The sequence below is a fragment of the Siphateles boraxobius genome, unplaced genomic scaffold, assembly GCF_051911475.1.
Source record: "Siphateles boraxobius isolate OS27281-9 unplaced genomic scaffold, OSU_SipBor_1 11, whole genome shotgun sequence".
In the NCBI taxonomy this organism is placed as follows: domain Eukaryota; kingdom Metazoa; phylum Chordata; class Actinopteri; order Cypriniformes; family Leuciscidae; genus Siphateles; species Siphateles boraxobius.
Genome location: NW_027508711.1, coordinates 4,408,672 through 4,432,776, shown reverse-complemented (window position 1 = coordinate 4,432,776; position 24,105 = coordinate 4,408,672). Strand labels below are relative to the sequence as shown.

General features: G+C 41.2%; 1 protein-coding gene across 2 annotated transcripts in view; it reads left to right on the top strand.

The window, feature by feature from the left end:
- col5a1 (procollagen, type V, alpha 1) overlaps positions 1-24,105 on the top strand; it is a 116,616-nt gene that overhangs the window by 57,747 nt on the left and 34,764 nt on the right. For both annotated transcript variants that reach the window (XM_077194272.1, XM_077194271.1), the window contains exons 5-18: positions 24-155; positions 3,663-3,779; positions 8,221-8,943; positions 9,928-10,335; positions 10,616-10,672; positions 19,746-19,787; positions 21,089-21,151; positions 21,518-21,592; positions 22,840-22,932; positions 23,017-23,073; positions 23,160-23,213; positions 23,337-23,390; positions 23,495-23,548; positions 23,724-23,777. In XM_077194272.1, the coding sequence (XP_077050387.1) occupies positions 24-155; positions 3,663-3,779; positions 8,221-8,943; positions 9,928-10,335; positions 10,616-10,672; positions 19,746-19,787; positions 21,089-21,151; positions 21,518-21,592; positions 22,840-22,932; positions 23,017-23,073; positions 23,160-23,213; positions 23,337-23,390; positions 23,495-23,548; positions 23,724-23,777 (1,983 nt within the window). The remainder of the gene's footprint in view (positions 1-23; positions 156-3,662; positions 3,780-8,220; positions 8,944-9,927; positions 10,336-10,615; positions 10,673-19,745; positions 19,788-21,088; positions 21,152-21,517; positions 21,593-22,839; positions 22,933-23,016; positions 23,074-23,159; positions 23,214-23,336; positions 23,391-23,494; positions 23,549-23,723; positions 23,778-24,105) is intronic.

Here is a 24,105-nt window from a genome sequence, read left to right as displayed (position 1 = left end):
ATGGCAGATTTCTCTGTTTTCAGGGTGACATCCAGCAGCTGATGATAGTATCGGACCATCGTGCTGCGTTTGACTACTGTGAGCACTACAGCCCCGACTGTGAGGTTCCTGCCCCAGAACAACCCCAGAACCAAGACCCAAACACAGATGAATATGTAAGTTCATATACTTCCTCCAAGATTCCCTTTAGAGATGCAAGAGCGATAAGCTTGTGTATATCCACCAAAGCTTTTTTAGCCAGCTGAAAGTGCCTTGCTGCAGGAGCTTGAGGGCGTTGAGATGCTTTGCTTGCTATGATACGGAATATCCACGGAAGTGTTACTAGTATCTGATTTCGAGGATAGTTTGTTTCCGAATATAAAAATGACGATACAATTTGAAGTTTTTGCTCAGGCTCTTGTTTTAAATAATTTTGTTCTGTTATGAACAATTATGCTTGTTGTTGTCGTCTGTTGTGGCGGTTGGTTGGTGGGAAATGTCCCAACTTCTCTGCGATTGGAAGGATGGGTAAAATGTGACGGTGATGGGCTCTAAAGTTCAAACTCTCTGCGTCCAAAAAGAAAAAGAAATAGACGATCAGCGCCTTTGACATTTTTAAATATGCGGCGCTCCCATTGAAAACAATTGAAAAAATACTTTGGTGGACACACGGCCTAAGGACGTCCCAGAATCCTTGGTGTTCTGTTTGACCCAGTCTGAACAAAACCAAAGCAAAAAAGAGAGCAGAGATAAGGTTCTTGTAGCTCGTCAGCTCGATTAGCTCAAATGAATCTTTTCACATCTTGTTGAGTGTTCGGACAGCCGAAGCAATTTTAAATCTTAATCCTGTGAAAATAAAACCATCACATCAGCAAAGCACTTAGCAATAATCCCTAGCTTTCATAACAGATGTGTTTTGACTAGAGGTCATAATGGTGAGCCGGTAATGTCACAAAGAACTTAATTTATAATGGTAAATGATTTATTATTAGTGTGCAAGTACTGCTCAGGTTTTCCTGAAAAATTAAAAAATGTAGAAACCTGGTTTTGGTGTTACAATTGGCATATCTGACTGCACAAAGCACTCACTGTTTGACTATTTATACACTTGTTCAATTTTATTCCCTCTTTGGAATGAGAAACAAATTAAAATGGAGTAATAATACCTGCCCACACTTGTGTGTGTAAGATTCAGGCATATTCATTCTTTACAGCTCTTTCCATTCCATCGGAAAAGACCCAGCCGCAGGTGGTGTACAACTTATTTTTCCAACCGAACGGATGACCTCATCAGTCACAGCAGGTCTCGGCCTGTAGAGCGTTTGGGCTCCGTATGGCTGACATATTGTATTAACAATATGTAAAAAAAAAGAAGAAAAAAAAGAAGTAAATAATAGACATTGCTTTGTCACAAAATTACATTCTAAATTCATATTTGACACTTTCTGGTAAAAATGACATCCCAATAAAATAAAATCTCAATTTTTTTTATTTTGTCAACAATTTGGAGTGTATTAACATAGAAGAGATCAAAAATTGCCCACTTAATATTTCATGCGGTCATTCGAGTGTTCACTCAGTCTCTGTCCATCTGCGTTCACTCTGATGCCAATATCCTCTGAGCAGAGGAAGAGAAGGCATTAAATGAAAGATTGAGAGATTTTGCATGTGAAAAAGTTTAAGCTGAATAACACAGAGATGACCAACCGTTTTCAATTGATTCTCTATGGCAGTGGTTCTCAAACCTGTCCTAGGGACTCCTCGCCACTGCAAATTTCGCATGTCTCCCTCACCTAACACACCTGATGCAACTTATCAGCTCATTAGTACAGACTGCAAGACTTGAATTGGGTGTGTCTGATGAGGGAGACATACAAAATTTGCAGTGGTGAGGGGTCCCTAGGACAGGTTTGAGAACCACTGCTCTATGGGAGCACAGCAAAAGGCGCGCTAAATGGAATTGAGGGAAATGCTGAGTTTAATGCAAACAATAATTTCACATTTATGTGACTAATAAAACTTCAAAATGTTGTTAGTAGTGCTGGAGTTTCTGGTGAATTTGATGCTTGAATCACACAGTTATATATAACTACTGTATGTTTAATTCCAGTTTTCTCAGGCTGGTTAATGAATGTCTATTAATTTGACTGCGTTTGGGGAAAGTTTTTTCCTTTTCTAATTCTGTATGCATGCACCCTGAAAACGTTGCTAGCGCGATGCTTTACCGTTGGATATTCAGGAATAAAAATGAAAAAAAAAAAGTGAAAAAGAATAGAAATTTAAACCACAGCTGTCAGTAATCTTCGGAAAACTGCTGTGGCCAACATATGGTAAAGTTATCTCTGAGTTATGTCTCTAAAAAGAAGTGCAGAATGCATTTTCAGCCATGAAGGACTTACATCTTTTAGGGCTTTGATGTCAGTGTGTTGGCACGGAAACGACCCTCTGCTGACCTAGTGTTCACCTTTTTCACGTTTGTGTGTGTCAGGAGCTGTAAATCTGATTGTGGGGTATTAGTAGGGGGCAATGTGCAAGAAAAGCCCCTGCACCTTTGACTAGTCATTCAAAAGCCAAGTCCAGCGTTTAAATATCAGCCAAAGCTCTCTACAGATGAAAACGTGATGAGTTATCCGTTGCTCATGTGTGGGAATTAGGGAGAGAGAGGCAGAATGGTGGATCCGAGCGAGAGGTCGCCGAGCGGCTGGAATTCCTCACGTTCTTCTCATTCTCGCTTGATAAGAGAGAACATGGATTTCCGCTGGACTCGATCAGAGGGAATCCCTCCTTTTCTTTGCTCTTTCTTCTCAGGGAATTTCAATCTATTAAATCAAGACCAGGAGTGAACTGCTTAATTAGCATGCCATGAGTACAACTTATGAATGAAGTATGAAAAAAGAGTGAAAAATGTGTATTTATATTTACTTGTTTTATATTGAGATTTATTTTCAAATGAACAGTATATGTATATACATACTGTATATGTTTATTTATTTAAAAATATAATGTAAAATATGTATATAAATATGATAAAGTAATAAGTATATGTATAATAAAATAAAGTAAAATTAATATAAGACAAATTATCAAATCATTTGTCCCACCTGCAATATTGTGCTTTTTAAATATATTTATATTTACTAGTTTTATATTCAGAATATTCACTGTTTTATAATCAAATACCTGTACATATATGGATATTTATTTAATTTAAAATATACTAAAATATTAATATCTATATATTGCATTGCTCAGATTGACAAAATGGATCCATGTGCAGGTTTATATCTTAATGGGTAGTATGTGGTGTGATGTGCTATATTTCATCTGAAAGTAGTTTAAACAGCATTTTGCTAGCATAATTACTATGCATACAGCGTGAATGATCTCATTCCATGAGACTACAGTACATGGAATATAGTCAACTACCCATATGCACTTGCAAAAGAACTAAGAAAGCTAAAAACGAATAAATGCACGCTTACACACTCTAGAATATTCATATGAGTAACTCTGTAATTCTATTGTGGTGTTCTGTCATGTTCTAGAACACAATTATCAGTGACTCAATTATCAGTACTCTATAAGTACAAATAGAATTTCTGGAACACTGGTGGTACTGTGTTTTAAAATGTAATATTTAATAACATTTAATAACACTTAATATTAAAATATTTTTTCTTCAGAACACAGAGGATGATAACTACTATTACGAATATCCCTACTATGAGGACATGGACGGGGAAAGGACAGCAGAAACGGTAACTGATGAAACGACTGGAACCGAAACTGAAGACCTAACGGTCAGTGTTATTTTAATATTATTTATGTTTTATTTATAGTATATATTTAGATTTTAAAGCATACATTTATTTGATTTAAAAATAAAATGAAATATTATAAAGATAATTCATAACAGTTAGGGCTGTGTGAAAATATAGATTTTTCTAAATTAAAATCTAATATTTATTGTTAAAGTCATCATTAAACTGTGTTTTTCCATTTCTGTTCCATAATTTGACATATTTGCATGTAAAAAAATATATTTAATGAATAACAATTGTAGCGGGACTGTTGCTCAAAATTACTTTACTATAGATCGATTCGCACAGTTCCCAGCATTATTTTGCTGAGAATTTCTACACAGTGAAACGCCTCAGGTTACGTATGTAACCCTGGTTCCCTGAGAGGGAACGAGAAGCTGCGTTGAGACGCGGTTGGAATGCTCTGCGTGACTGCGTCGTGAAGCACGTGTATAATCAGTCCAATGGAAGAGCGAGACGTCATAGGCGGGTCACGTCATAGACCAGGAAGCTATAAAGCACACATGAAAACAGACCGCGACAGCTTCTGATAAGCCTGAAGCAGGTCGATCAGGGCATGCAGGAAGTATGGTAGGAGAACGCAGCGTCTCGTTCCCTCTCAGGGAACCAGGGTTACATACGTAACCTGAGACGTACCCTTTCAAGGGAACTCGAGCTGCTTTGAGACGTGGTGGGAACCCCATACCCACTACGCCATAAAGACAAATGCCTGTTCTGTGTGAAGTCTTTGCCCACACTAAGAAGCAAGCAACCTAGCCCCAGGAGTGTAGAGGTCTAGGTCATAAAATCTGACAAATGTATGTGATGAGGACCAGCCTGTCGCATTACAAATATCCTGAAGGGAAACACCCGAAATTAAAGCCTAGAGGCAGCCATACTCCTTGTAGAATGTGCCTGAACAGCCATAGGTGAAGGCTGTCCGGCCGCTTCCTAAGCAAGTGAGATAGCCTCAACTACCCACTTGCTCATTATCTGTTTAGATGCAGGGCAACCTATCTTGGGTGACCCGAAGCAGACCAATAATTGTTCTGATATACGCCACTGAGCAGCTCTGTGGACATACCATCGAAAGCCCGGACAGGGCATAACAGATTAAGTTTTTCCTGATCTGGGGTATTAAAGATGGAGGACAGAAGGCCTGGTAGCACAAATGACCCGCACATTTAGTAGGGACCTAGAAATACAACCCGACCTGGGGTGAAGAAATACTACCACCAAACCAGGTCCAAATCCAAGTACGTGCAGGCCTAAGCCTAATGTACCACGGAGAAGACGAAATTAAGGATCTCTCCTCAGAGATAACCCAGCAAAGAAACATTAATTACAGAAATCAAGTACTGTACCAACAGGGCAGAAACAAGATTCAGAAGGCGTTCTCTGCACCAGGCAGAGAACAGTTTCCATATCAATGCATATTTAGTCTTCTCGTGGAGGGAGCTCTAGACTGGAGTATGGTCTCCACGAATCTATGAGACCTGAATCTATGAGCTGGCCCCTTCAGAGGCCGAGCCCACAGTATCCATAACTCCAGAGCTCCCAGGAGCAAAGATATCGGGAAAAGCGCACAGGTGTAGCGTCAACCACACCTAATACATCACATCCAGTCCAAGCGGAGCTGGATGCATGAGGGAGAACCACAAAGGGCAATACATTTTACAAACGATGCTTAAGGTCGACTTGAGTTTGACCGAAGTTCTCCCTAAGCAGCTCCACCACCACGGGGTGAAGTCTTCATTCCCCGGGCCACAGCCCCTGACTCAACAGGATATCTGCTCTGATATACGAGACCATCAGTGTGTTGTCCGGACCCTTCGCCGAGCGACCATTCATGATTGTCCCCGACTTGTGAGGGAAGCATCCGTCGATAGCATTATGTGTCGACAAGAAGCCCCCAACACTGGGCCTGGGCGAGGAACCAAGGTTCTTCCACATGACCGAGGCACGTAGGCATAGCCGCGTGACCTTGATCATGCGAAAACGGATTTCCCCTCGGAGAAAATCCCTTGGTCCTGAGCCACCACTGCAGGGGTCTCATGTACAGAAGGCCAAAAGTGACTACGTTGGACGCAACTGCCATGAGCCCCAACCAAAGACCTTTCATTGAGCGGCCACTCATGACCGCCCCCCATCCTGTGAGGGAAGCATCCGTCGATAGCGTGACGCGTCGACAAGAAGCCCCCAGCACTGGGCCCTGGGTGAGGAACCAAGGTTTCTTCCACATGACCAAGGCATGTAGGCATTGCCGCGTGACCTTGATCGTGCGAAACGGATTTCCCCTCGGAGAAAACCCCTTGGTCCTGAGCCACCACTGCAGGGGTCTCATGTTTAGAAGGCCAAAAGTAACTACGTTGGACGCAACTACCATGAGCCCCAACAGTCTCAGAGACTGTTTTGCAGTGGGTGACTGACCTAGTTTTACATTCTTTACGGCTGTGAGAATCGCAGAAATACGTGCAGGAGACAGACATGCTTGCATTGTTGTCGAATCCCATATTATACCTAGAAAAGTGGTCCTCTGAGCTGGGAGGAGGACACTCTTTTTGGTGTTGAGCCGCAACCCCAACCTCCTTATGTGGGACAGAACGACATCTCGAGTTGAACTCCCAAAAGCTCGGACTGAGTTAAAATCAACCAATCGTCGATATAATTTAATACGCGAATGCCCTGGAGTCTCAGAACTGCATCCACGCATATTGTAAAGGTGCGGGGTGATAACCTAGGCCGAATGGAAGAACCCGATACTGGTATGCTTCGCCCCTGAAAGCAAACCTCAGGAACCTCCTGTGAGGAGGATGGATAGATAAGTAAGCGTCCTTTAAGTCTATTGTGACAAACCAGTCCTCGGACTGAGTCTGTGACACAATCATATATAGCGTAAGCATAATTTTAACTTAAGATTCTGAAACCTGCTGTTTAATTGACGCAGGTCTAGACTATGACGCGACCCCTCATCCTCTTTCGGAAACAATGAAGTAATGGCTGTAAAACCCTGACTGTCTGCCAGGAGGAGGAACCCCTTCTACAGCTCCTGTTGCAGAAGTGTCAGTACTTCCTGCTCCATAACCAAAGCCTGCCCGGGGTCCACCACAGTTGGGAGGACCCCCTAGAAATCTGGGCGGACAAGAACCGAATTCTGAACCCTTTCCTATTGCGTGCAGGACCCACTGAGAAATATGTGGCAGTAGTTTCCACGCTGCCAGAAATTCTACTAGGGGAACCAGTCTCTCAAGACTGGCCTCTGGATTTGGTTGAACAGTCACTACGGTGCCCTGAAGCAGCGAACCGGCAGGGAACAACCAAACTGACCATTCTACGACCCTCCTCGGAGGATTGTATTGGGACGCTGACACCTCAGTGCCCTGAACGGCGAACCGACAAGGAAACAACCGAACTGGCAGCGCTGCGACCCTCCTCAGAGAGTCGCACCCCAGAGGGTGCCGAGGAGAAACGATTTCTCAAAACCATCCCTACCCCGGAGGGGACCACCCTTAGAAGCCTGACAGCCTCGGCGTCAGGGCTTCCTCTTTGTGCAAGCTATTTTAGAGATAAAACAGTCCTCAGATTTTGCATATCTCTAACTGGCTAGAATGCTACCGCTACCCAGGTCCCCCTTGATTGTGTAGGAGCCCAAATGGCGATGCTCGTTTTGCACTCTGTGCTGTGAGGAGCTTAGTAGACCGAGACTGCTCCCGCCCAGCAGTCTCAGGAACATTAGATTGGTGAGGAAGAAACCTCTGGAACGCCGCTGAATGGTTTATTTTTATTTTTTTTTTAAAGCGGAGCGTCCAGAAGAACAGACATAATTTTATCTTATTTTTCTTTATTTTTAAATCAGAAAAACTTAAACACATAAAATAGAAACCGGCTTATTCCACGACACCTCAGTGTGGAGATAGGGAAAAAACGGCAGTACCCAACGAGGAGGCTGAGATACAGAGTTTTTCTGTTTTTAGATATATTTCATCTAATAAACTCTTTTTATGTTCACTCTCATAATGTTCAGCTGGCCAGTAAATATTTAACTAGCAACAGCACTAGATAAACCTTCTTTTATATATATATATTGCAACTTGACAGACAACAATAAATATGACAAGGACAGAATACACGGATCGCTTGCTGAAGGCACAGAAGCTGTCACGGTCTGTTTTCAGGTGTGCTTTATAGCTTCCTGGTCTATGACGTCACCCGCCTATGACGTCTCGCTCTTCCATTGGACTGATTATACACGTGCTTCATGACGCAATCACGCAGAGCGTTCCTACCACGTCGCAACGCAGCTCGAGTTCCCTTGAAAGGGAATTGAAATATTCCTAACTGGGGTCAACTGGATTGAAAATGAATCAAAATGAATCAGAAAATCTGTGCCAATCCCCAGCCTATCTATTCTTAAAAGGTGTCTATTTACTGTGTTTACCAGGTGTCTGTTCCGGATAGCGGTCGCGTGGTTTCCTCAGTTATCACTAGTGGAACAGGAGGCTCCAGTAGTTCATCGAGTAGCTCCTCCTCTTCCTCTTCATCCTCCACTTCTACCACCAATAATGGTGAGGACCCGTATGACGGCTACGAAGGATACGAGACCGGATATGACACATACTATGATGAGTCGACCTCGCGGCCTGATGGCTCTCGAACCATCACGGTCACTAGCACAGGCACAGGTGCTGGAGGAGAAGTAGATATTGAACTGGGTGAGGTGGATATGGGATTGGGAGGAGAACTGGATAGGCGGATTATCACATCATCGTCATCAGGTGGAGGAGGAGGAAGTGGAATTGTCACAATCATTAGCAATGGAACCTCCGGCTCCGGCAGCAGAATCAGTACTGGCTCCAGCTCCAGCTCTGGCTCTGGCTCCAGCACCAGAATCAGTACTGGCTCCGGCTCCAGCTCCGGCTCCGACTCCAGTACCAGAATTAGTACTGGCTCCAGCTCCAGCTCTGGCTCCGACTCCAGAATCAGTATCGGCTCCGGCTCGAGCTCAGGTTCCGGCTCCAGCAGTTCCAGAATCAGCACTGGCTCCAGCTCCGGCTCCGGCTCCAGTTCTAGAGTCAGTATCGACTCCGGGTCCAGATCTGGAGGTAGTACCGGCTCCGGCTCCAGCTCCAGCTCCAGCTCCAGCTCTACCTCTACCTCTACCTCAGTGAGTTTAGTTTTGATTGACTTTTGTATTAACTATATTTTTAAAGAAATTTCTCTGTTTTAAATGTATTTAATATGTTTTGAAAGTTTTGCTAATTATTGCAATTATTGCAAAATTCACATTCAATGTCCAGGTTATATTTCACATATATATATATATATATATATATATATATATATATATATATATATATATATATATATATATATATATATATATATATATATATATATATAATGTTGTTTATATTACTACCGTAACTATAAATATATAATAAATGTATTATTACAATTTTATATTAAACAGAGAACATATATAATATAAATTAGAAATAATTATCTGCTATGTGATATTAATAATACTATAAATAATTAAAAAAATAAATAAAATATATATATATATATATAATGAATTTATCCTATAGCCTATTATTAAATGTAATATTTATCAATAAAATGTACTATAAAACTATACTATATAAATAAATAAATATATAAACAATAAAATATAATATTATTAATATATCATAATAATATTATAATAAACATAGACAGATATAATATAAATTAGATATAATTATTATTAATTATATAATATAAATTAATATTAATAACATTATACTTTATAATACTTATAATTTATAGATTTATAATATTATAATTATATATATATATGTATAAAATGTATATATGTATATATATATAAAATAATGTATATATTATTTTTATATATACATTTTATATATATAATGTATATATATATAAAATGTAATATATATATATATATATATATTACATTTTGTTTAAAGAAAATAATAATGAGAATCAACTCTTGAGAATTTTTTTTCTTTTGATTTTGAATTGACATCTGAGATGGACTTGCTTTTATAGATATTTAAATTTCAAAATCCATAGATGTACACTGTGCAAAACACTGAGTTATTGGTGGGTTATGATATCTGATGCCCTGTTAATGATTTTGCAGGTTGATAATGGTTATGATGATACCCAGTACGGTGAGAGTGATGATCTAACCTATGGAGAGGGATATGGAGAAGGATATGGAGAGGGAGATTATACCGTGGGAGGAGGCGGCAGCAGCAGCAGCTCTTCAGGGTCCACAGGGGGTGGGGCTGTTTCTGTTGTAGGCGGGGCTGTTTCTTCAAGTGACTCAGTTGGGGGCGGATCCGCCAGTGCAGGGGCGGGGTCTGTTGCCACGGGAGGACAGGGAGGAATCGGTGGAGAAGCAGATACCATCGATGTTGACACATTTAAGGAGGAGTCCATCACAGATTACACTGATGAAGAACTGGAGAAGATGTATGGTTATGACGACCTATACACCGACGGCGACAAAGCGTTGCCAGCGGAGACCGACGAGATCTACGGACAGGTGATCTCCAGTTACACCCATGCAATGCAGCCCAAACATCTATCTAAACTTATGGGAAAATTCACTATTTTTTTTATTTTGTTTGTTTCCTCCATTGAGCACAAAAGGATAATTGTGTTCCATGGAAGAAAGTCGTATGGGTTTTGAACGACATGAGGTTGATCTATCATAACACGTTCTCAGAATTGTTTGTTTTATTAATTACCTGCAACTTCAGTTATAATCCACATTGTGTTTACACTGATATACACTGAATTAAATTGAGTTTGTGTTTCCAAAGGTGGATGGACTGAGAGGAGAGAAAGGCCAGAAAGGAGAGCCTGCGATCATTGAACCCGTAAGTGGCACTCAGTGTATGACACACTTACACTACCGTTAAAACATTTGGGGATTTGGGGAAAGTTTGGATTTTACACACACAATTTAAAGTAACTTTAAAAAAAAAAAAATTCTAGTTTTAAAATGTTCCTTCAGAAATAATGAATGTCTCTATAATTTCTAATCAATTTATTCCATCCTTCATGAATAAAAAAATTGTTTTTTTTACTGACCCCAAGCTTTTTAATAGTAGTGTGTGTGTATATATATATATATACACAGTATATATGAAAAATGTGAATGTTATACTGTATACCAGGAGCGAAAGATTAACACTGTGTCCTAATCAGATGCGATGCAACAAGTCATCCAGCGATGAGCAATTTGTCTGTCCACACTGATTATGAAACTGCTAGCCAGAATGACACAATCACAGTCAATCTGAACATGACTGATGTTTAATATACCAGTTTATGGAACGAAATTTTGTTCTGAGATAGAAACCAAACAATCAGCAAAATATCCTGTATCTCATCTCTTGTTGCTTTATCTTGTCGCATTTCAATTCACATTTCAATTCACATTTATTTGTATAGCGCTTCTCACAATACATATTGTTTCAAAGCAGCTTTACAGAAAATGCATGTCTACATTACAATTTAGAGTGATCTGTTGTCAGAGGTGAGTGTGTCCAAGTTATGTATTTCAGAAATGTACATATACAAAACATCCGGGCAGCTTAAAAACCTGAATCAGTCGTCTGTCTCAGAGTAATCTGGATTCACTCCTGATTTGCATTTGCATTCGAAAAAGAGTGATTCACTCCTGTTTCCAAATCTCAGATTTGTAGATGCGTTTACCATGCTAAGCCTGACAATTATATTTGCATGATGGGAATCATTATTATCTGTCTTTGCAAACAGTCTTCACTGCTCACGTGGCTCTTGATGTCTAACAGCTGTGAGATTTCTAACAGATGTCTCTGCATGAGAGCATGGACACGGCGCTAGAAGACATCTGGATTTAGTGTGAATGAACATCAGGATGTATAAAGAGGCTAGAATCCAGCTAACTGGCAACCTTCTCAGAACTTAAGTTAACTTTGTGGCAAGTTATGAACAAACCCAGTAACCCAGTAACATTAATAAAACATTTGTACATAGTTAACTGGTCTTTGTTCTCAAATCTTAGCACATAAACATTATTTATACATTGTTCATGGAACATTTGGTTGGATTTGATGTTTGCCTAATGTTTTTTAAATGTTATAACTTGTTTCAGAATGTTTAGATAACATTAAAAAGCAACATTCCCAGATTGTTTGCAAAGTGATAAAATGGAATGTTCCCTTAACGTTTGCAAAAACTTTTTTTTAAACAGTTAAAAAACGGTACTTTTTGAATGTTCAAAGAACATTAAGAAATAAAGTTTTATAACTTGAAGGGAACATTAGCAAAACGTTTTTAGATCATATTTTTGTTAGCTGGGATCTTACCTTCGCAGTCATATCAGGGAAAGACCATGCAAAGTTTGGGTTTATGTGCTATTCAGAAGTTGCAGAGATACGAGAACACATCAATGAGAAGATCAGTGTTATTTCAGAGTCGAGGAAAAGCACAATCATACAGATCAGGACAGCTGGTTTTAATGAAGGATGACCATGTGCTTTAGAGAAAGAAAAATGCTTAAATCACATGCTTCTTTCTTAAAGCACCCACATTCTCTCTCGTTTCTGAAAACATACACAAACTGTGTCCACTCTGTGTTTTTTGGCATGCAAGGAACGCACCAAAACAAAGTGAACATGCCCAGTGCGACGACAGGACACTCGGATGATGCCTTCGGGACATCGCTAAGACCCACGGCACCTTTAATAAGTGCCAGATTAGACCAAGATGTTCCAATTAACCAAAACGGTTTTCTTCTGTTCTTTTTTAATCTAATAGTAAAATCCCTGAGTTAAATGAGCCTGAGCTTTACACACTATATATAATGATCCTCTGCTTTGGGCTCTGGACCTCTCAGTGACTGTCATTCAATCTTCATTGGCTTGCTTGAGATCATTGTACTATTGTGGTTATGACACAACTCATGCGAGCACATTTTGATCAGTAATTGATCATGACTGATGACTTCGAGACAAAATAGCTTGAATGTCCTGATACAGATCACAGTATATTTGGTTACAGCTGATCCGTTTTAATTAAGAATTTCCCTAGCATATTTTCCATGATACACATATGCATGCAACACTATTTAACTCTCTATTACACTGTGCCTCGTTTAAAAAATAAAAATGCTTCAAACAAACATATGATCCTCTGATGTGATCCGGGACGTTATTAAAATAAAATATCCACTTATTTCTGATGTTGGGATCCTTCTGAAGTCTGTACAGAGACGCAAACCAGCTGTTTAAACTGGACACGTCAAAGCAAACGTTCTTTCACTCTTCCTTTTGGCCTGTTTTTGACAGATTCAAGCGCATGAAGTATGTCAGAAACTGTATACTGTATAATCTGTATACTGTATCCAGTGTAGACAGTGATTATAATGGGCTTTATTTGCTTTTGATGCGTCGTGATGCTCACATCCAGTGAAGGCAAGTGTCAGCCGTTAAGTGACTGAATGCCAGTGGGCGGGGCATATGGTGTGATGATGTATAGATTCGTTAGTGTCTGTCTCTGGAGGCAGTCATTTGCAAATGTATTTGCCCGTGTGATGTCACAAATCCCACAAACGAGCCATTTTGTGAACTTGATTAAATAAATGCTTTGTTTATAATGAGGAGGACGTTTTAAACTATGAAACTTACAGAATATTTTAATGGTACAAAAAACTCTTATATGTCAAAAGATCAAGGCAAATTTGATTTATCATGCCATGACCCCTTTTGAAAATAAATTATATTTTATTTGACCATTTATGCAGTTAGCAGACACATTTATCCAAAGAAATGTACAAATGTGGAACATCATTATATACAATTCTTTCACAAATATAGTTCATTAGCATAAATGTCTGCTGTTTATGGGTATCAAACAGCCAATCATTGACAGTTTTATAATGGTTTTGTCACCCACTGTAATGGTGAGTCAGAGGCGTTTAGATCCATTTGCAGTAATTTATTCACACATGAAATAAAGCAGAGAAAAGCAGACATGAACTGAAACAGGCTCAGATAAAGGGACAATCCAGTACTCGAGACGAAACACAGGCAAGGGTCAAGGCCGGCAGCAAAGGTTCACAGAGTCCAGGGTCCAGGCAAAGATCTAAGGAACAGATAATAACGGGAGACGGGGAGAGACGCTTGGTAATGTCTGCGGGGCAAAACAAGACTTCGCAAACTAACAATGAAAGGGATAGTCCAGATAAAGGGGAGATAATGATGAACAGGTGACGAGAGGATGATCAGATAAACCAGGCAGGGATGGAGATTGATAATGATCAGAGAGAGAGATGGGAAGTGCAGTTCTAAAATTCCGGGGAGGTGGAGCGGATGAGACCAGAGGGAGGCGTAATTGAGCGCTCCGTGACAGAGCCCCCCCCCTGCGAGCGGCTCCGGAAGCGAGGGCCTGACCGACGACGGGGTCTTCCACGGGGTCTTGGTGCGGGTCGATCTGGGTGGTTTCGATGGAAAGTGGAGAGTAACGAGGGGTCTAGAATATCCTGAGACCTAACCCAGGAGCGTTCCTCAGGACCGTATCCCTCCCAGTCAATGAGATACTGTAATGCCCCGCCGCGGCGTCTGGAATCCAGGACCACTCGCACCCGGTACGCCTCTGCGCCGCCGATCTCAATGGGAGGAGCCTGCACTGGAGCGATCTCCTCCTGGACCACCTCTCTCCTGGGGGTAATAGCGGGTCTGAAAAGAGACACATGGAAAGTGGGTGAGATGCGGTAATGAGCGGGTAATGCCAAACGAAACGAGACTGGAGTGATCTGGCGGAGAATCTTGAATGGGCCGATGAACCGAGGAGAAAGTTTCTTGCAGGGAAGTTTAAGACGGAAATCCCTGGTAGAGAGCCACACCCACTGGCCAGGCCTGTATTGCGGTCCCCTGCGCCTTCTACGATCAGCGTGCTGCTGATAGTGGCGGATAGCGCGCCGCAAGTGGATGTGGGCGGAGTCCCAGGTAGCCTCGCTGTGCCGAAGCCACGCGTCCACTGCAGGGAGATCAGAAGGCTCTCCAGCCCACGGGAAAAGCGGAGGTTGAAAGCCTAGAACACATTGAAATGGGGTTAGTCCTGTAGCTGGTTTCAACAGAGAATTCTGGGCGTACTCAGCCCAGACCAAAAAGCGACTCCAGTCGTGTTGATTCTGGTGGCAATAGGTGCGCAGAAAACGAATGAGATCCTGGTTAAGTCGTTCCACCTGACCGTTGGCCTGAGGATGATATCCAGATGTGAGGCTTACGTTGATGTTTAGCTTAGTGCAGAGCTCCTTCCAGACTCTAGATGAAAACTGGGGACCGCGGTCAGAAACAATGTCATCTGGAAGTCCGAAGAGTCGGAACACATGATTCAAGAGAGCCTCAGCTGTCTGAAGGGCGGTAGGTAATCCAGCCATAGGAATAAAGCGGCATGACTTGGAAAAACGATCAACTACTGAAAGGATGGTAGTGAATCCCTGGGACCGAGGCAGATCAGTAACGAAGTCCACGGCAATGTGGGACCAGGGGCGCTGAGGAACAGGTAGAGGTTGTAGTAGACCAGCAGGCTTGAGATGAGAGGATTTGACGGTATTGCAAATGACACATTGGTGGATGAAAGTGATGACGTCGGTTTGCAAAGTTGACCACCAGAAACGGTTGGAGACGAGCTGAGTGGTAGCAGAAATGCCCGGATGTCCAGCGCTGGGTGTGCAGTGAACCCATTGAAGGACACGATGGCGGAGCTCGAGAGGAACATAGAGACGATCTGCAGGGCATTCAGGCGGAGCAGCGTGATCTTGCTGCGAAGCAGTGACTTCAGCTATTATATCCCATTGCACGGGTGCCCCAATCAGCGTGGAGGGAAGAATAGACTCTGGTTTGGAGGGTTCATTGGGACTATCGAACAGACGAGAGAGAGCGTCAGCCTTCCCATTCTTAGACCCCGGTCTGTAAGTGATCTTGAAGTTAAATCGGGAGAAGAACAAAGACCAGCGAGCTTGACGCGCATTCAAACGCTTTGCGGATCTGATGTACTCCAGATTTCTGTGGTCCGTGAGGACAGTAAAAGGCTGACGTGGGCCCTCCAACCAGTGCCTCCACTCTTCAAAAGCTGCCTTCATGGCCAGGAGTTCACGATCGCCCACATCATAATTACGCTCTGCTGAATTGAGCTTGCGAGAATGAAACGCACAGGGGAACATTTTGGCCGGGTTACCATGGCGTTGTGAAAGAATCGCACCCACTCCTGTGTTCGAGGCATCCACCTCGACGATAAACTCCCTCTCTGGATTAGGGTGATGAAGAATGGGAGCTGTGGTGAATTTCTCTCTCAGCCGTTCAAATGCCGAAGTGCACTCGGGGGACCATCTGAACCTCCTCCCCCCTCCCTGGAGAAGGGACGTGAGAGGAGCCACGATAATGCTGAAGTTTCGTATAAATCTGCGATAAAAATTGGCAAACCCCAGAAAGCGTTTCAACTCCTTCACAGACGAGGGTTGAGGCCAATTGACCACAGCCTGGACCTTGCTGTCATCCATAAAGACCCCTTCGGCGCTGATAATGTAGCCCAGGAAGGAGATTCGGGTCTGATGAAACTCACATTTCTGGATTTTTGCATATAGTTGATTTTCGATTAGGCGTTTCAGGACGGCTCGCACATCCCTAACGTGCGCTTCGAGGGTCTCAGAATAGATCAGGATGTCATCTATGTAGACTATGACGTTTCGGTTAAGCATGTCTCGGAAGATTTCGTTGACGAAAGCCTGAAACACGGAGGGACTATTGGAAAGTCCGAACGGCATAACCCGATATTCATAGTGACCGGAAGTCGTAGAGAACGCTGTCTTCCACTCGTCACCCTTGCGTATGCGAATAAGATTATACGCATTTCGTAGGTCCAGCTTGGTGAAGTACCGGGCTGTGCGAAGCATCTCCAAGGCCGCAGGAACTAAAGGCAGCGGGTATCGATATTTAACCGTCACTTCATTAAGACCACGAAAGTCAATACAAGGCCGGAGACCACCATCCTTCTTCTTCACGAAAAAGAATCCAGCTGAAGCAGGGGATGTAGAGGTAGTAATAAAGCCCTTAGACAGTTGCTCGTCGATGTAAGTTTTCATAGACTCCGTCTCAGGCTGAGATAACGGGTAAACTCTCCCACGGGGTGGAACTGCCCCAGGGAGAAATTCAATGGCACTGTCGCCCGCTCGATGTGGGGGTAATTGATCAGCTTCTCTCTCGCTGAATGCCAGGCTTAAATCATGATAAACTGCCGGTAAATCTTGAAGATTCACTTCCTCCGATGTTACGAGGCATGCTTCAGGACCTTGGACAGCGGGCACGCAGTTCTTCTGACAAAGAGGAGACCACTGGGAAATCCTCCTCTCGGACCAGGAAATCTGTGGATTGTGATTCTCCAACCAGGGAAATCCTAGGATTACAGGATGAAGAGGCGAGTTAATGGAAAAAAGTTGTATAGTTTCTGTGTGCTGTGAACCGATGTTAAGCGTGAGGGGTTGTGTGATGTACTGCACTCTCCCTGTCCCCAGGGGGCGCCCATCCAGCGCGGCCACTGCCATATGAGGGTCACAAGAGACGAGAGAAAGACGATGACTTTTGGCAAAAGCAAGATCCACAAAGTTCCCTGCTGCTCCTGAGTCAATCAAAGCTGTAGTTTTAACACTCCTTACATCTGAAGATAGGGAAATCTCTAACATGAGTGAATTTAGAGAAGAAACATGAGGACTCACCGAAATAGAATCTGTGGATGTGGGTCTCCCAGGGGGTCTCGTTGGACAAGAAGCTTGCAGATGACCAGGTTGAGCGCAATACATGCATAGATTATTCCGCCTTCTCCTCTCCCGTTCGGCCGTAGAGATATGTGTGAAGCCGATCTGCATAGGCTCGGGTTCTGTGTTGACAGAGGGATTAAAGAAGAAGTTAGTTTTGTTCGATGAGCGACGAGCCCGGATGAGATGGTCGAGACGAATGGCGAGATCCATGATCTGATTTAAAGTCTTTCCATCATCGCGGCAGGCTAGCTCTCCCTGAAGCTCCGAGATGAGACCCTTTCGGTATAAGAGCTTGAGAGGTTTCTCTGCCCAGCCCGTTTGTGCTGCGAGCGTCCGAAATGTGAGGGTGTAATCAGCCGCTGTGGAACTTCCCTGGCGTAACGAAAGAAGAAGTTCTCCCGGATCCTTTCCATCCGCCGGGTGTTCAAACACCTCTCTGAAGTGAGTAACAAACATATCATAAGAGATACTAGAAAGCTGACCTCCAGACCACATCGCCGTTGCCCATTCCAGCGCTTTTCCAGTGAGGAGGGAACACACAAAAAAGATACGGCTGTCGTCGGTGGTGTGCTCCCGTGACTGTTTAAAATAAATCTCACACTGCATCAGAAAACCCTTACAAAGGATGGGTGATCCATTGAATTTTTCGGGGAGTGACATTTTGGGATTGCTGGAAGAGGTACTCACAACTGGCTGTGAAGCAGCAGGTGCAGCGGTTGCAGGAGCCTGATTAGCGGCCGTGATCGCTGGGGTGAGAGCGTGCATCGATTTCACCAGTTCCTCCGTGAGATTAGTCAGTTTAACCAGCTGCTGGCGATGTGCAGCCAACTCTGATGCTTGTGAAGACACCTCCTGGGCTAGGCGGAGAAAAACTGCTGGATCTGGTGGTGGTGAAGTCTTCTGTAATGGTGAGTCAGAGGCGTTTAGATCCATTTGCAGTAATTTATTCACACATGAAATAAAGCAGAGAAAAGCAGACATGAACTGAAACAGGCTCAGATAAAGGGACAATCCAGTACTCGAGACGAAACACAGGCAAGGGTCAAGGCCGGCAGCAAAGGTTCACAGAGTCCAGGGTCCAGGCAAAGATCTAAGGAACAGATAATAACGGGAGACGGGGAGAGACGCTTGGTAATGTCTGCGTGGCAAAACAAGACTTCGCAAACTAACAATGAAAGGGATAGTCCAGATAAAGGGGAGATAATGATGAACAGGTGACGAGAGGATGATCAGATAAACCAGGCAGGGATGGAGATTGATAATGATCAGAGAGAGAGATGGGAAGTGCAGTTCTAAAATTCCGGGGAGGTGGAGCGGATGAGACCAGAGGGAGGCGTAATTGAGCGCTCCGTGACACCCACAAGTATTTGTAAACAATAAAAAAAATGATTCTCCTTTATGCCCCTTAAGGCTGATTTATACTTCTGCGTCGGACCTACGCCGGAGCCTCTATGCCGTAGACTACACTTTGGTTTTAATTTATACTTCTGCGTCGTTGTCCGCGTTGACGCACGCAGAGGGAGCATGTGAAACCCGAGGGAGCGGTTTGAGCAGACCAATCACAGCGCTTGCGTCCGCGTAGAATGGACGCTTTGTTACATTGTTGGAGAGGTGCACGTCAGGGTACGCCGAAGGGACGCGTGCTATGCACAGCCTACGACGTAGCTACGGCGTAAGTTCGACGCAGAAGTATAAATTGGGCTTTATGCTAGAGTCCAATATGTTGTGGCATGTTTTAATGGACTACAATAGTTTTAAATCCTCTGGAACTCTTTTTTTATTTAGTTGATTCATATGTAAAATATAAAATTAAATATAAATATTAATTTCAAACAAAGACCTCAGTTTTAAGATCATCTCACATGCTTCACACACACACACACACACACACACACACACACACACACACACACACACACACACACACACACACACACACACACACACACACACACACACACACACACACACACACACAGTTTAAGCCCACAGACTTGAAAATTCAAAAAGGATAAGAGAAATGTACTGTACTTTTAAATGATTGATTTTGACCAAAGCAGTGGTGGTCTCACACTTCAGATCTATTTGTGTTGAAGGTTGTGTTAATGCTGTTATTTGAATGTGTTTGTGTTATTCTGTTCTTGTAGGGAATGCTGGTCGAAGGCCCACCTGGTCCAGAGGGTCCCACAGTAAGTCTATCTATCTGTGTGTGTGTGTGTGTGTGTGTGTGTGTGTGTGTGTGTGTGTGTGTGTGTGTGTGTGTGTGTGTGTGTGTGTGTGTGTGTGTGTGTGTGTGCTTTCATATGTGTACTTTAAAAGTACTTTGAAACTCTAGCTTGCCAATTTACAAGCAACTTATAATTGAAACCAGATAAACTACAGTCAAGCTACTGTTATGTAGTTTTCTAAACAGCAAGTTACTAAAAAAGGTTGATAATTATGCTGAAGCTTTTTTAGGTGACAATCTCTCTGACCGAAGACCAGATTACTGTATTTTTCTGGCACAAAACAATATTAATTGTATACATTTATTATAATACTAATAAAACAAACAGTGTTTTTGTTAACTAAAGGTAAAACTAATAAAAATGGTTTTGATTATTAAAATAAAATATAAATATTAGATGAAAAAAAAAACTAAAAAGAACTGTGCGAAAAATGTGAAATGTTGCCATGGCTAAAATAAATTAAGTTGAAGTACTAAAAATGCTTAAAATAAAACTGAAATAAAAAATGTTAAATCTTCATAGAACCATATTATTAACAATGGCAAAAAAAAAAAAATTGCTAAAACCTATAAAATAAAATAAAATAAAAATAACAATATTATTTTTTTTTAAAGTGAGAAATGTTGCTTTGGCAAATAACTAAAATAAATGAAGTTGAAGTACTAAAATTGCTAAAAAAAAAAAAAAAAAAAAAATTTAAAGCTATGTATAAATATATATAGAAAAATGCTAAAACCAAACCTAAAATGAAAATGAAAAATGAAAATATAAAAATAAAAGCAAATTCAAAATTTTATTAAATACTGCAATAGTATTGAAATCATATTAAAATAACAATGGCAAATATAGCTGATAAACAGCAGTATTTAACAAATACAGAGGATTTCCCCCAAAACTATTTTAGAGAGAGACTGTACATTGTAAAAGAAAAAAAATTGTGTTGGAAAACTTAACTAGTTACTGGAAAAACGGAACTGTTTTAGGCTCAGTAGTTATTGCTGACAATGCTAAACAGCTTTATGTCTGTTTTGTTTCTTCAGTTTCATTCTTGACCTACTTATTAATAAAGCAACTCTTCTCTCAGCTGGTGAATTGGTGGAAATGATGGCTCTATTGGGACTATAACAACATGAGTATGAGAAATTGAGCAATGGAAAGAGTCCAGCAGTGATCTAGAGTCCTACTGGACCAACACCCATGTGTGTTTGTGTGTTTGTAGTGGCTTTATGTGTGTTTCTGACAGTACCTTTGTGTTGTTCTAGGGTCTCCCCGGCCCTCCAGGTTCAACAGGATCCCCAGGTAGTTCTGGAGATCCTGGTGAGAGGGTAAGAAACCATGAAAACAAAAACAAGTTCAACAACACATAAAATTGTGATATGCAAAATGTCCAAGTCCGCTAAATAGTGAACAAGGGTGAATATATATATATATATATATATATATATATATATATATATATATATATATATATATAAACTAAATTGAAGCCTATTTTACCATTAAGATTTTTCAGTTGTAAAGTACATTTATAAGATGTATATGAATATGAAGAATATGACCTGGACATTTTATCATACTGTATAATTAAATGTATTTTAAACTTTTTAGAACCTGTTTTCACTGATTGAAATACATTACATTAAATATGCTTGCTGTTTTATGCATTACCCATAATCCTCTGCTCTTGACAGGGTCTTCCTGGTCGCGCTGGTCTGCCTGGAGCCGATGGTCTTCCAGGACCTCCAGGGACTGTCCTGATGTTGCCCGTATGTAATTCTGAGCACAATTACCACATGCACATTTACAAAAACTAAACTACACATTCAAAATTCACACATGCTTTTAGTTTGGATTCAAGCCTCATTTAACTGTACTGAGATCAGTTTTAGCCTGTAGCCTGTCATAATGAATGTAAATAGATGTTAGTTCTTGCGCTGGCTTGATTGATTTTCATTTAGTGGTTCAACGGTGATAATTATGTCAGAGAGATTTCAGAAACATAATCGTCCCTTTGCTGCTGTGATCCCCTATCTATCATGCGCTGGTGAATGCAGTGAGACATTTCACAAATTCCACATACTCTCAGCTTTTCCAAATTTCCTCTTTCCCAGCTGTTACTCCAATATAGTATTTTTTTATCATTCCGGAACGTGTAGCGACTTCACAATATCTTTCAGTAGAGGGTTCTGGAATGCTTCCATAACAAATCCAGTTGTACTAGAACACCACAGTAAAAATGATGTTGTCCGGTGTGTATATGTGTTTACCGTCAACATTTGATTGTAATTAAACCCCACCCTATACACTACCTATACTCAATCTTAAAAAAATACCAATACAGAGTCATGAAACAACCAACAGCACTGCTCTTGAGGATCACTTTAAAACTAGCAGTCTTACTCTTGGAAGTGTAGTGATTAAGTTCAGCCACCAGATGGCACCGCTGATCAATTTGACCCATGCACAGTGCACACAGATGAAACAGCATACTACATACTAGTCACATTATTTCTGCCTTAGTTATTTTATATAGAAAAAAAAATACTAAAAGTAGTATGGTAGTCTGAATTCCATACTACTTATATTATCTTTTTGCAGTACGTACTTTACTGTTTTATTTTTTTAAAACACTTTAAAGCTATTTTTTTATTCAGATGTACTGTATTTATTTCTATAACTAAATGCCACTCATTGAATTTAGCATGAAACTTAAAAATAATGTAGAATTTATGGCTTTTACATTCTATTTTTATTTTATTTTGTGCTGTAGTTTAAAAAAAATAGTGTGCAGTATGCAAAATGCAGTATTCTAGTATTCCATTCTGAATACTTCCATCTTCCGGTATGCATGCTTAGCCTCACAGACTGATGTGTTGTCTTACTCTTGAACATCCAAAACGAATCATCCAGTCAATGTTAAGATGAAACACATTTATTTTCACTCTTGCTGGCATGTCTAACTTATTGTTTTTAGTCTGAATGTTAATAGTTTTGTGCCGCTGTGTCTCTGTAGTTCCGCATGAGTACAGGAGGGGACAGTGGACATAAAGGTCCTGCTGTTTCTGCCCAAGAGGCTCAGATGCAAGCCATCATGCAGCAGGCCAGGGTAAAAGACACACACTAATACACGTTACATCACACACACATGCATCTGTATGCAAACTAATCGCTCTGTTTTATTTTTATAAAGCTGGCGATGAGGGGTCCAACCGGACCGATGGGTTTGACAGGCCGTACTGGTCCTCTGGTATGTCTGTATACTATATCTCTATTATCATCTGTCAACATGATAGTATGTATGATTTTGTTTAATGCTTGATTTGATTTTTCCAGGGTCCTCCTGGTGTGCCTGGACTGAAAGGAGAGTCTGGAGAAGCAGGACCTCAGGTAGGCATCACAAATTACCCACAATCCTCAGTTACAGTATGTGTGCCAAATCTATTTAGATGACAATCAAAGGCACTTCAATTCAAGATAGAGCTGTTCTGAGACCTGTCTGTGTGTTTTTAGGGCCCTCGTGGTCCACTGGGATCCGCAGGCCCTCCTGGAAAACCTGGTAGAAGGGTAAGTTTGCATTTTGTCCAAAACCCCTGAGTCTGTACAGAAGCCTGAGTGATTGTTATTGACTTATTGATTTCTGAACAAGAATGATGTTTTCTGTGGCATAGGGTCGACCCGGCTCAGATGGAGCCAGAGGAATGCCTGGACAGACGGGAACAAAGGTAAAACTGAAGAAGATTGACATATTGACAGACTTCTTTTATCAACACATACAGTTATGACATTGAGTACGATCAATAGCATGTAGACAGATTACAGTTGATGATTATTTCTTATTTAAAAAAAAAAGTAAATATCCTGCATTTCTGAACTCTTTCCTGTCTGTGTGCTTCACAGGGTGACAGAGGATTCGATGGTCTCGCTGGTTTGCCCGGTGAAAAGGGTCACAGGGTAAACACATTTTTTATTTTATTTTATTTTATTTTATTTGAACTCTCAGGAATAAATGATTATAATGGGCCAATCTTAAGAAAATTATTTCAGATGATTTGGACATTTAATAACCATTTGATTATTTATTTGGCAGTAAAAGGGTCACATGGTATGGACATTTTAAAATAGGTGGAACACTTTAGAGCTATTTTATTAATTATTTTATTTTGTTTTATTTTTAGATACATGCTATTTTATTTTATTTGAACATATATTAAACATTTTTAAGTATGTTGAACATGATTTTTTTTTAAGATTTTTTTATAAAATGGCTCACTGTAATAAA